The 13269-nt window shown below is 38.8% G+C and overlaps 1 protein-coding gene across 1 annotated transcript in view; it reads left to right on the forward strand.

Annotated features, from left to right (window-relative positions):
• CR1 (complement C3b/C4b receptor 1 (Knops blood group)) overlaps window positions 1-13269 on the forward strand; it is a 102543-nt gene that overhangs the window by 84998 nt on the left and 4276 nt on the right. Inside the window, 5 exon segments of the mRNA XM_040985794.1 lie at window positions 77-304; window positions 1195-1371; window positions 3596-3781; window positions 7704-7727; window positions 8505-8580. Of these exon segments, the coding sequence (XP_040841728.1) occupies window positions 77-304; window positions 1195-1371; window positions 3596-3781; window positions 7704-7727; window positions 8505-8580 (691 nt within the window).

A 13269-nucleotide genomic window follows, 5' to 3' on the forward strand; every position in this document is an offset into this window, starting at 1 on the left:
TTCTTTCTAAAACACTATCTCAGAGTACCATTATTGTATAGTTATCTTGACTTGTATGCTTTTGTCTTCTTCCTAGAAATCTTTTGTGCAAATCCTCCAGCTATCCTTAATGGGAAACACACAGGACCTCCACTGGGAGATATTCCCTATGGAAAAGAAATATCTTACACATGTGACTCCTACCCCAATGGATGGACAACCTTCAAACTCATTGGGAATAGCACCATCCACTGCATGAGTGACAGTCAAGGAAATGGGATTTGGAGCAGTCCTGCCCCTCGCTGTGAACTTCATGTGTCTGCTGGTCAGTGTCCACATTCACATATCCTAAATATCCAAGCAAGAATGCCCAGATTTTAATGGTAACAATCATCTTTGTTTATGAACATGGTGGCATTACCTCACAGAACACAACTGTCTCCCAGGTAAATGACAAAGAGGTCTAGAAGTGCCATCTGGGTCCCAAGTGGCAAACCAAGTACTCCAATGGCTCTTCCTGTGGGGTGAGGAGTATGGGATGATAAGGCAGAAATTGGAAAGATGTAGAAAATTGGAGGGGTTCAGATTTTACAGATTATATTTTTAAACACTGAAAATAAGTGACAAAAAAATTCTCTTACTAGAAAAAAAATGGTACATATTGATGGCCTAATAATTGATGTAATGTAAAGTAATGTAAAAGCAATGTAAAGAAACTAAAGTGTAGGCACTTATACTGGTTTGTTATTTTAAAGTATCTTGGCCAAGCCACTGACTACTTGTGGTTGGCCTTTCACCTCTCCAATATCAACACAGGATGTTCCAGAGAACTGGAGGTTAAGGTTGTGCTTTCAGCAAAGATAGCTCATTCATTGAACAAACTAACCTGGCCTCCAGTGACAGCTTCTGGCTCATTTGTGGCTGTGACTGCCCACTTGAGTTCTATCCACCAAGATGGACAGACCAGCATTGAGTTGTTAGGTTGCAGATGTCTTCCTGTCTGAAAGAGTTTACAGGCTGAAATTACAGAGCACTGTATTAAGTCCTCAGAGCTCTGGATGCAAAGAATCAGTATTTCATTGATCAGCTAACAGTGAGTACCATTTGAATTGCTCATGTACCCCGACAGCCAGAGACAGTGTCAATTGGTGTGTTGGCATATACATATATCTGCTTAATATCTCTTCTTGCATTTGTGTGGGAACTCATTTCTAGCATGCCCAGCTCCACCGAAGATCCAAGGTGGGCGCCACAGTGGAAGATATGAAGCCCCTTTTCTCCCTGGAATGATAGTCAGCTACACCTGTGACCCTGGCTACTTATTGGTGGGAAAGGACTTCATTTTCTGTACAGACCAAGGAACTTGGAGCCAACTGGATCATTACTGCAAAGGTGCCTGACTTCTTGTTGAGTTGTTACAGAAAACTCATGTATAAAGCTGAGAGAATGCTGAAATCATGGCAATTTAATAAAGTTGAGAGGAGAGTGAAATGAATATTAAGAACAAGAAAAAGCAGAAAAAAGGTAGAAAGGAAGGCTGCAAGGTATCTCCAACCCTGGCAAATAAATAGAAGTATCAGATGGAATTTCCAGTAATCCAATAGACAACACCAAGCTTAAATGCTTTACTGACATCTAACTGATGACCCTAAAGTTGCTCACTGGGCTTGGAGTGGTTCTAGCAAGTATTCTTAGAAGGTAAATAAGGAATTAGATGTCCACCTTATTGTGGGAGAAACTGAAGCTGGGTGAGGCAATGCCTTGTCTACCACATAGCAGCAAACTGATCAAGAGCAATTGATTCCTGAAATTACCAGGAAAGGAACCTCTTTATAGTCTTCAAGACTGAAGATCAAATATTTCATCTGCACTATGCAAAAAGGTACCACGAAGTAGTTCCTTTATTCCTGTCTACATTTGCAAAAATGACACGTGAATTTAAATACTTCCTTCAACGTTTTTTAAAAATCTATAAATATGGAATTAAAAACAATATTCCATGACTAGTCAGGGTTCTGAGGTCTTTGAAAAGCTCATTTTTGTTAGACTTCAAAAACTCCGATGAAGGCAGGAGCGGGGTGGAATCGTCCTTGTAATTCTGCAGAGAAGGAAATTATGTCAGCAATCTAGCAACTTAGTCCTGCCTGGGACCCAGCTTGTGAAAAGAGATACAGGATAAGTTCCCAGATGAGTCCCTGCTTTTAAACCCCATGCTATATACTGTCTTCTTTTACTTTACTTTTTATTAATTCATTTGAGAGTGAGCACAAACACTCCCATTTGCTGGTCTGCTCCCCAAATGTCTGCAACAGCCAGGGCTGGGTTGGGACCAAGGCCAAAGCCAGGAGTGAGAAACTCAATCTGGGCCTCCCATAAGGGCAGGGAGGCAGGAACCCAACTACTTGAACCATCTCTGCTGCCTACCAGTGTCTACACTAGCAGAAATCTAGAGTGAGAAATCAAACCCAAGTAATTGGGGCTTGTGTGTTAGCACAGTAGGCTAAGCATCTGCCTGCAATGCTGGCATCTGATACCAACTCCTGTCCTGGCTACTCCATTTCCAGTCCAGCTCCTGGCACTGGCAGAGTCAGTTAGGAAATTTAAAGATTTATATATTAACTATATGAAAGAGTTATATATAGAGAGAAAGAGACAGGGAGAGATCCTCAATCCATTGATTCATTCCCCAAATGGATGTGATGGCCAGGGCTGGGCCAGCCTGAAGCCAAGCACCAAGAACTCCATCTGTGTCTCCCATGTGGGTGGCAAAGACCCAGGGAATAGGGCCATCTTTCACTGCTTCCCAATCACATTAGCAAGGAGCTAGATAAAAAGTGAAGCAGGACTCAAACTGGGACTCTTACGGAATTCTAGCATTCTAGGTGATAGCTTAACACAATGAACCATAACACCAACTCCTAGAAGGATTTTTAAACCACATTCTATAGCATCTGTTTTGAGATAGGATCAGCAGGCTATTTTTAAAATACCTACCTACTAGAATGTTTTGACATAGAAAGACCACAGATTATACTTCAAGAAATACCATTTTATGTATTTTTTGGACATTATAAAGGGAAAAATATTTTAGGCTAGTTTTGAAACTATTGCAACAGAAAAGCAGGCTTCACTTAAAGTTGAAGGAGGTATTGGACGGCTTAACAGAAAAAGCTGAACAAGCATGAATTAAATGAGATAAACTAGTAAAACAAAATGTTACTTTAAATTCAGAATTATGTTTATGGGCCATAAACATGAGTTTAATAAAGAGCAAAAACTACAGTATCTGCCACATATATGGAAAGAATGAAGATGACGTATCTTTTCTTGCTTAGGATGGGGGCTCAAAACTAGCACGACTGTCTTAACTTCTGCTAGTCTTTCAACAACTTTCCAACTGTAGACTTGTTAACAATCAAAAGAAGATGTGCAGTATATCCCCCATTCCCTTAATTCATCTAAGAAATGAAAATCAATATGATGGGAAAGAGGGGTCAGTCTTTCCTGATGGAAAACATGTTCTATCTTTGCCCAGGGACACAGTAGGTCTAGGCATTCTATTATGTGAATTTTAGCCAACAAAATATCAATTTCCCTCTGATTTTTCTAACTTTAGAAGTGAAATGCAGCCTCCCACAGCTTATGGATGGTATCCGGAAAGAGCTGAAAATGAGACAAATCTATCACTATAAAGAGAACGTAACTTTGGAGTGTGAAGATGGTTATGTTCTAGAAGGCAGTCCCTGGAGTCAGTGCCAGGCGGATGACAGATGGGACCCTCCTCTGGCCATATGTACAGCGCGTAAGTACAAGTTAAGGGAATACAAGCCCTTCCCAGTTAAGGTTACTATTTATTCATTCATCCCTGCTTGGTGTGATGTCTATGGAATATGGTAGGAGCTAAGGAGTCAGGAGCTTCCCAAGGAGCCAGTTGTCTTTACACTTCTCACCAGTCCATCTTGCCTCAGGCTCCTGTGATTTTTCCATCCCCATCAATCTATGATTGCAAGCTTTACATTCTCTACAGCCTCTGAACCCTGAAAGCCAGAAGCACATAGGTAACCGACTGGGAAGAAATGTTTTCAGCACGGGTCCAAGCTGCGGAGAGCATCTCCATGTCTCTCTCACTGTTGCAGACTGTAGTGTTTTAAGCTCCTACAGCTGGATGCTGCATGTTTAGACATCAAGAACCACTGAGTTCTCTAGGAGAGCGGCCCTCTGCTGACAACTGAAAGGTAATGCAAGCTAGGAAGTCTAGGTTTTTTTGTTTTGTTTTGTTTTGTTTTGAATAACAAATGAAAGTGTTTATTTGTAGTTAGGTCAAAATAAAATAACTATATATGGCAAATAAATAAATGAAAAAAATTGTTCAATTGCCGATATAGAAATCCAAATCAATCAAAACTAGATACCACCTTTTTCCCTATCTGCTCAGAAAATCTGAAACATATTTTTCTCCTTTGCCTCCTAAAACTTTGCACTTGTAAGTTGATGTTGGTTCTCTTATTTCTTATAGTTAATCAATAAATCTGAACCAAGTGAATAAATGGATGAAAACAGTATTTTAAGCTAAGGAAAATAAGCTATTTTAAATTAGCACTTACTTGTACAGGGACAGCAACATATAGTTTAATTTTTTGTTGTTGTTCTATGCTCCTAAATAGTTGTATTACTTTAGAAAGATGGAATATCTTTGGGAATACTTGGTTTTGCTTTTTTTTCCTCATTGGCAGTTATATTTTTTTCCAACCACCCATCATTTTGTTGTCTCCTCCTTTTGTTATGGTAGCTTCTTAATTGACCTTCCTGTCTCCAGTATTTATGTCATATGTGGCGCTCATGAAAACACCTCTCAGCTTTTTTTTTCCCCCTAAAAATTTCGCTTGGATTATCTGGTTCTCCTGGTCATTAATGTCCCTCTTTCGTTGTCCATAGAATTGTTTCTAATGCATCTTTTTTTTTAAATTCCCTTTATTTTATTGATTACATTGCATTATGTGACACAGTGTTATAGGCACTGGGATTCCCCCAACCCCTCCCCAAACCCTCCCCTCATGGTGGATTCCTCCACCTTGTTGCATTACCATAGTTCAAATTCAGTTGAGATTCTTTCATTGGAAGTATTTACCAAGCATAAAGTCCAGCATCTTATTGTCCTGGTAAGTTCAACGGTTTCTTAGAAAGACCATCTCTGGTCTGAAGGTAGAGCCGGCAGAGTATCATCCCAATCAATTAAAAGCCCCAACATAACATCAGCAACAATTTACAATGTTATGATATTAATTGACATGGTATTGATTAACCAATATGTTAAAAGGAAAATTCAGGTTCTTAACCACATCCTGTGACTTCTTCATAGACATTTCAATTTTGGTTTATATACAACCGGGTTCTATACACCTTAAAATGGCTATAGATTACTATTCAGCTATCTCGTGTCTATTTTTCTTGGTATTTAGCTGTTTATAGGGTTGAAGCATGATTTTGCTGAACCTGGTTGTTTTCAGGTGGTCTGAACTGGCTTATAACTCTAACAAGACATGTGTCAACAGTTTAGGTGCAGAACATTTTTAGGAGGGGTGTGCAGAGAAATCCTCAATACCCCAGTGAGGAGTAACTAATCTTTGTGTCCCACCTAGTGAGGTATGAGTGAATCCACGCTGACCATTTAGGAAATCTTGTTTACATCTAGTAGTAGATGAGCCAAAATGAATAAATAGCTTTGTTTTTAAAAGATTGATTGGCTTACTTAAAAGGCAGAGTTACAGACGGAGAGGGAGCGGGAGAGGGAGAGAAAGAAAGAAAGACAGAAAGACAAGAACGATAGATAGATAGATAAATAGATAGATAGATAGATAGATAGATAGATAGATAGATAGATAGATTGATTGATTCTCTATCTTCTGGTTCACTCCCCAAATGCTCACAACAGCAGGAGCTGGGCCCATTCAAAGCCAGGAGCCAGAAGCTTCTTCAGAGTTTCCCAACATGGGTTCAGGGAGCTGGATTAGAAGTGGAGCAGCTTTATAACGACTCAGATTAAAAATAGGTCCCTTTGCAGCCTGTCCTAGTCTGTTTATCCCATCTAGTCTTTTTCTTTGACATCTTTCTAAAAGAAAAGGTCTGATAAGGAAGATGAGGCCTGATAAGGAAGATGAGGCCTGAAAAGGAAGATGAGACCCTGGAAAATCGAGGGGAGGAAAACACTGCCTTTCCTATGACTTAGGACAGAGTGTTCAAGATATCCATCCTAGTCCTTCCTGAGGAGGAAGTGGAGGAAGGATGTTATGGAAGTGCTTCAGGCTGGACAGACCATGCCACAGGGCATTTTTGAGAATAGCTGTTCAAAATAGGTCAAGAAATCTGAGTCCTGGCATCACAGAATGAAGAATTTCCTGGAATGATCAGACTCATAAGACATCCCCAATTCAGCGGCCTGATTACGTCACAGACTTCATTCCTAGTGACAGCTTCCTCTGAGTCAATGATGGGCTCCAGCTCCCTCTAAGGCCAGAATTTCAACACATCACGCATATTTAACTCTGTTGCCCCAGATAAGATGTTCACTCCAAAAAAAAAAAAAAAAAGGGTGTAAAAATGAAGAGAAATCTTTAATCTTTACTGGACTCTTCGGGAGCCTTAAAGGGGAACTACCCACACTACTCAATTTTGTCCCCTTATGTCCCATTCATTAAAGCAACTGCCCTTGCAGAATCTAGCTCCTCTCTCTCCTGCCTAGACCATCCTTCAAAACCTCCAACCCATGGTGACTTTTCTCCTTATCCCATCACATTCTGGACCCAGCTTCACTGCTCCACACCATTTCTAAGTGGAGGCTCTCCAGTTCTGCTCAATTCAAGACTACAAAGCCCAGGAAGACAGCAGGGATAGGCAAAAACTATATTATAATGTGCAAGTTGGAGGCAGAGGCATAAATATCTTTTTCCTTGAAACATAAATCACATGAGAACTGAAGAAATGTGAAAGAAAACAACAAGGTATCTTGTTTTTTTTTTTCTGTTGTGCCCATTAAACTAACAACAAAAAAAGGTTTTTAGGGGAACACCCTACATACCCAATATAAAGCAATGTGATGAAGCTGAGGTCCTCAAATGTTGAAGGTTTCATTGCAAATTGGCAAAAAAAAAAAAAAAACTCTTATGTAAAATAACTGTGCACTGTAAACAGATAATAATATAAACACCCATGCGAGCACGCTCCCCCTAAGAATCAAATATAATGATTTAAGGTGAAATATTAAAACATTTTATGTTGTATTAAGGTTTTCCGGACCAAACTAAAAACACATGTTTAATCAAAATTATTGACTACACAATGCTACACTCACCAGAACAGGTTACCTTAGTTTGTCTCTGTTATAATTTGTCTTCCTATTATGTCAGCATGTAAAAATTTAGATGCAGAGAAGCAGAATGGAAGTTGCTAAAACATTTTCTGGGATGAAAATAATAGGTGGTAGCTTTGTGGTTTCTTATAACGCGCTATAATTATACTGCTTCTATGATAAAAGCACTAATAAAAAAGAAAATTTTTTTTCATTGAGTATAAGAGAGAAAATGAGATTGTGTGAGTGAAGGCATTGGCTTTTTATGCTAGAAAAAAAAAAATTACATTGTGTCCTAAAGGAAACCCAGGATGGACTGTCCTGGCTCGGTTCCTGTTCAGTGTGTTGTGTGCCAGATGATGTTTCTTCTTCCTTTCAGGCCAACATTATGCTGTCATACTTGGTAAGTTGTTTGAAGGGCTTTCGGAAGAATTCTAGCTTCCTGAACAGTAAGTGTTCAAGTTTAGAATGAATGAAATATAAAAAGAGACACCAAACTGTCTTGTAAATTCAATTAGAAAGAAAAGAAAGATAAGTTTAGGCCAGAGTGTGGGAAAACTGGTATCTTCCCAAGCACTGACAGAATCTTTCATCAAAGGTCCTTTACTGTTTGTGAGCTATTATGAATAAAGAATCACCCTTTTGTGTCAAAAATGCTTTTCTTTTAATGTAGCTGGAAACAATAGCTTCCTCTTTGGCATAATAGCCTGGGAATATGCTTCTGGATGTTGGATATGTCCATTTGCACAAACTGAAAGCCACAAGACCAGTTGGCTGAGTCCATGTTTATGATTTCCCTTTATAAAAAATTCTTGTAATAGATTTTTTTACTAAGAGGATTTCTCTTCATAGAATACCTCGAATCATATCTTACACAAGATATTTGGGCAAGGAGGGAGAGAGATGGAGCCTACAGTCCCATTACTGGTTCTCTTTGGCCAACTTGCCAAGAGGCTGCTGTTGGACTAAAGATAACAGAACAATTTTGCTCATCTCTTAAATATATCCCTGTAGTAGTAAAATTAATGCTGAAGGTTAAACCTGACATAAAGTGTAATTTAAAGTTACTTTTGAAAAGAACAGTCATTGGTAATCTCTAGTTGGAACAGATATCAAGATAGAGTTTTAAGACCTCTGGGTTATGTGTCCCATGAACTTAATTACTTTGTTTACTGCCTAGGCATGTCTTTTGGTGCGGTCATATTTCTTTTATCCATCATTGTTCTCTGTGGGATGATTCTAAAACACAAAATTGGGTAAGTACAGCCATACTGCTTTAGGAGCTATAGAGGATGCCTAATATTGGAGGCCAAAGCAAGGAAAAGAGAACCTCAGAAACAAAGCAGAAATAACCCAACCAGTACTAGTACTAGATGTGGCAATTCTTCTAAAGAAAGCTCTTGACACACATTTTACACAGAGAAGTATTTAGAGGGAATATAACATAAACATATAAAATGGAAATGTAGTATCTTAAGAAGAAAATTTGTTTTCCAGAAAAAGAAAATAAGTGAGTTTTTCTTTAAAAGCTAAAAAGTACTAATGAGTTGGATCTCCTACTTCTGCTGACACATTGCAGACCATAACAGATCCCACCAAGGCAGTAGGTGTTAGTGCACCCTAGTGGCACCTATACCTCAGTCTTCCAGTGCAGCAGGATGAAGACTTGGCACTTGGTATTTATTTTTTATTTGAAGGTTAGAGTGATAGAGAGGAATAGATAGAAAGAGATCTTCCATCCACCAGTGCCCACAAAGTCAGTAAATAGGCCAGGACAGTGCCAGGAGGGCAGCACTCCTTCAAAGACTCCCATGTGTGTGGCAGGGATCTGAGTATGTGGGTCATCTGTTGCTGCTTTGCTTTCCTCGGTATGTAAGCAAAGAGCTGGACTGGAAGCAGAGCAGCTAGGACTCAACCCAGTTCTCTGATATGGGATCCCATACGGGTCACAGCCTAACTCACTGAACTGTCACAACACCAGTCCCATACACTGGGTGTTCCTTAAAAAGAAATCTAAGGTTGGGTGTTGTGGCACAGCAAGTTGAGCTGCCACTTGACATGCCTACATTCCATGTCAGAGTGTCGGTTTGAGTCCCAGCTACTCTGTTTCTGATTCCAACTTCCTGTTCCTGGATTGGAAGCATGTGATAGCTCAAATGCTCTGAGTCCCTCCTGTTCACATGAGCGACCCAGATAGCTATGGCCTTCTGCTTTAGTCCCAGTCTTGGCTGCAGAAAGCATTTCAGAAGTGAACCTGTAGATGGAAGATAAATTTCTCTTTCTCTCTCTCTGCCTTTTGAGTAGATGAAAATAAACAAGCATTTAAATTATTAGTAAATGTACCTTTTGTAAATGCCATTTGCGTTTTAACCTCACAGAAACCTTGCAAAAAGGTCAAGCTAAACGTTTTTGACAGGGAAGAGAACATTCCCAGCTTTTGTAATAGATGATTTAATTAAAATCAGTGAGTTCAAGATCAGTGAGATCGATGGTATGAAGATAACATGTGCAATCTAGACGCTTGAGAAATCAAATTTATGCTTTTCAGTGAACGATTTCCCAAACAGCAAGCATCCCAAACAAATGCAGTTTTCCTACAAGAATCTTTATGGTTGCTGAAGTTATGATATTTCATATGATCATTGGTAAACTTTTGTTTTGTAACTAATGTTCTGCATATTTTGTGTCTTGACAATATTATTCCCTATATTCATTGCAAGGAGAAAATTTAAGTCATTGCCTGATGTTTCACATTGACAGAGTGGTGATCTTAATCCATGCTTCCCCATATCATTGCTCACTTAGTGTTATTATAAACTGTGAGTTAATTTTTTTTAAAAAGCTAGGGCTATTTTTAAGTAGTTGTGTTTTTTAGTTCTATTATATCTGTACCAATCTCTAGCTTAAACCATCCAAGGAATATGGTATCTCTTTCTCTTGGAAATATTTAATGTAATCTCCTACCTCCTCCTTCCTTTAACTGCAGTCAACTGTGGCTTAATGATAAGATATGTTCTGAGAAATATGTCATAAGCAGACTTTGCTGAGCAAATGTCAATTGTACTTACATGAACTAAGATGATTATAAAGTCACCACGCAATCAAGTCAATGGACTACTATTGGTTATGTGTTCTGTCTTTGACCAGAGCTCATTAGGCAACATTTTATTTCTCTTCTGTATGGCTTGTTCCTTATTAATCAACCAGAGACTCAAACTCCCAAGTTTGACTCTAGATTTGTTTCACCATTTTCTTGTATGTAAGCATCCTTGGATAAAAATAAGACTAATAATTTCTGAAAACTTGGAAATCACTGGTTGTAGAAATCACTGGTTTGTCTAATCTTGGCAGCAACAGAACATATATCTTTCTTCACATTTTCTGTTAAAACATGCCACCTGTTTTTTCCAAATTCTTAAAATATAATATATAATGGCAAACCATTCTCTCTGACCTGTGCCCATCACAGAAATGGCAGGAGAAAAATGCCTATCCCTGCTTAGCCTCGAAGGTCAGAAAATAACATAGTAAAAGACAGTTTGTTTTTTCATGATTTTTTCAAAACATTTTCTAAATTTGTATTTTAGGTCTTTCATTTCTTGGGATAAAGAGTGCATTAGTGAAAAAAATACTATTTATTTTCATTCTTCTGTTTTTTGAAGATCTATTTATTTGTTTATTTATTTAAGGGGCAGGATTACAGAGAGAGGGAAGGGAGTGAGTGAGAGATCTTCCATCTGCTAGGTCACTCTCCAAATGGCCTCAATAGTCAGGGCTGGGTCAGGAGCCAGGAGCTCCTTCCATGTCCCCTTTGTAGTGGTTGGGCTAAATTCTGCTGCTTTCCCAGGCACATTAATAGAGAGGTAGATCAGAAGTGAAACAGGACTCAAACTGGAACCCGTATGAAATGCCAACATGGCAGGCAGATGCTTTAGCCCACTATGCCCACTATGTTGGTCCTCCTTAACACCATTGTTTTCGTGTTAGAAATAACACAAAACTAAAATTAAGGGGAGATGATTTTAAATTTAAATACCCAGAATGCAGAAGCACCTTCTTATGACAGCAGTGGGCTGATATATCATTCAATTGCATCTCCCTGAGTGGGTGGAGCCATATCTTTGTGAGTGTGGCTAAACTGGGAGGATTTTTCCTTATGCTTTATGTGGAGATCAAACTTTCCTCCCAGGACAAATAGATCCCATGATCCTCACATGAAGAGGAAGCTAATCATGTGAGAAACACAGAAGAGTAGAGTGCTTAGTGACTGTCCACACAAGAGAGCCATTTATCCTGGAGCTAAAAGACTGGCAGACACAGAAGGATGTAGTACTGGCCTGTTCTGCAGGAGCCATGAGTAAGTGGGCCTGGAAGCATGTAGGCAGGAGTCTTCCTTCATATATGAGGTAATTCAGAAACTGCATAAGCAATCTGAAGATTTACCAAAAAACTAAAAGGAGACAAAGACTGAAAAACTGCACTCCCAAATGCCTGCTCAGAAACACTCCTAAATGAGGCCTGCTTTAATTATTAAAGAATGCATGTTCCCCATCCCATATTCTCAGTCTCACTTGGTTCTATATTTAATAGCAGACCCTCTTTTATTATAATTAATTAACCTATTTATTTTATTATTTCTTTTCTGTCCTTTTAATAGAATGTAAATTCCATGAAGTCAGGAAATTTTGATCACAAATAGGTACCAAACTTGAACTATCCATGGCACAAAGGCATACTTTAATAAATGAGAGTCCAAAACACCACTTGGAGTATTACCACAAAAGGCAGCATTCTGTTACAACTCTCTGTCAAGTTCAGTAGTACATCCTATCCCAGCCTTACCCTCATTTTCTGAGCCCTTAATTGTTCTGATATACTGTCTTAGTTCATTTGGGTAGCTTTCACAATATCACAGTTACACAGCAAGCATTTATTTCTCAAGTTATGGATGCACCTACATGAACTAATTAATTCCCCAAAGCCGCACTTTATAATACTAACAGATTGAGGGTGAAAATGTCAGCATATAAAATTGGAAGGTGGACTACAAACATTGCATCCATTATACCAATGCTAAATTTGGAAAGCAAATCAACCTAAACTTAAATCATACTACTAATCATTTCACACACCTTCTAAGTCCTCGACTTTTCCAGATTTGGAATGTATAATTATTCTGTGTACCTCCCTCTCCTAAATCCAGCCTTACCCACATGATTAACCTTGTCTCTTGTTATCTTAATCTTCACTACATTCCTATACTCTTGACTGTGCATTCTCCCCATACTGAGCAGGAACCACATGCATCCATATAAAATAACTGCTATTTATTGATCTTTTAAAATCTTGACTTATACAGTAATCAAGATTAATAGTAAGAGCAACAGTTAACATGTTTTCTACAATACGCTTTCCCATTTATTATCATCTTTGTAAAGTAAGCCCATTGATATTGGCAGAGAAGATTCCAGTGAAGATATTCAGTGACTTGCTCAGCTGTACTATCAGGAAGCTGTTGGGCATAAGGGCTTTGGTCTTGAGTATCTGATTCAAAATACTGAACCCCTTGGACTAGTTGATATTAGTTACTCATTTCTGAATCTCAATGTATATTACAGAAATTTAAGGTCCAAGAGTCAGCATTGTAGGTAAAGCCACCGTCTGTGATGCCAGCATCTCATCTGCATGACAATCTGAATTCCAGCTGCTCCGTTTCTGATACAGCTTCCTACTAATGTCCCAGGAAAAAAGGCAGGGATTTCCCAAGTGCTTGGGCCCCTGTCACCTGGCCCAGCCCTGGCCCTCACGGCTAACTTGGGAGTGAACTAAAGGATAAAAGATCTCATTCTTTGTCTCTCTGTCTCTCTCTTTATAACGCTCTCAAATAAACAGATATATCTTAAAAAGAAAAAAAAGAAAAAAAAAAAGAGGAAGAGAAGAGGAAG

This window comes from Ochotona curzoniae, unplaced genomic scaffold (genome assembly GCF_017591425.1).
Source record: "Ochotona curzoniae isolate NIBS_2020 unplaced genomic scaffold, NIBS_Ocur_1.0 contig_430, whole genome shotgun sequence".
Classification (NCBI taxonomy): Eukaryota; Metazoa; Chordata; class Mammalia; order Lagomorpha; family Ochotonidae; genus Ochotona; species Ochotona curzoniae.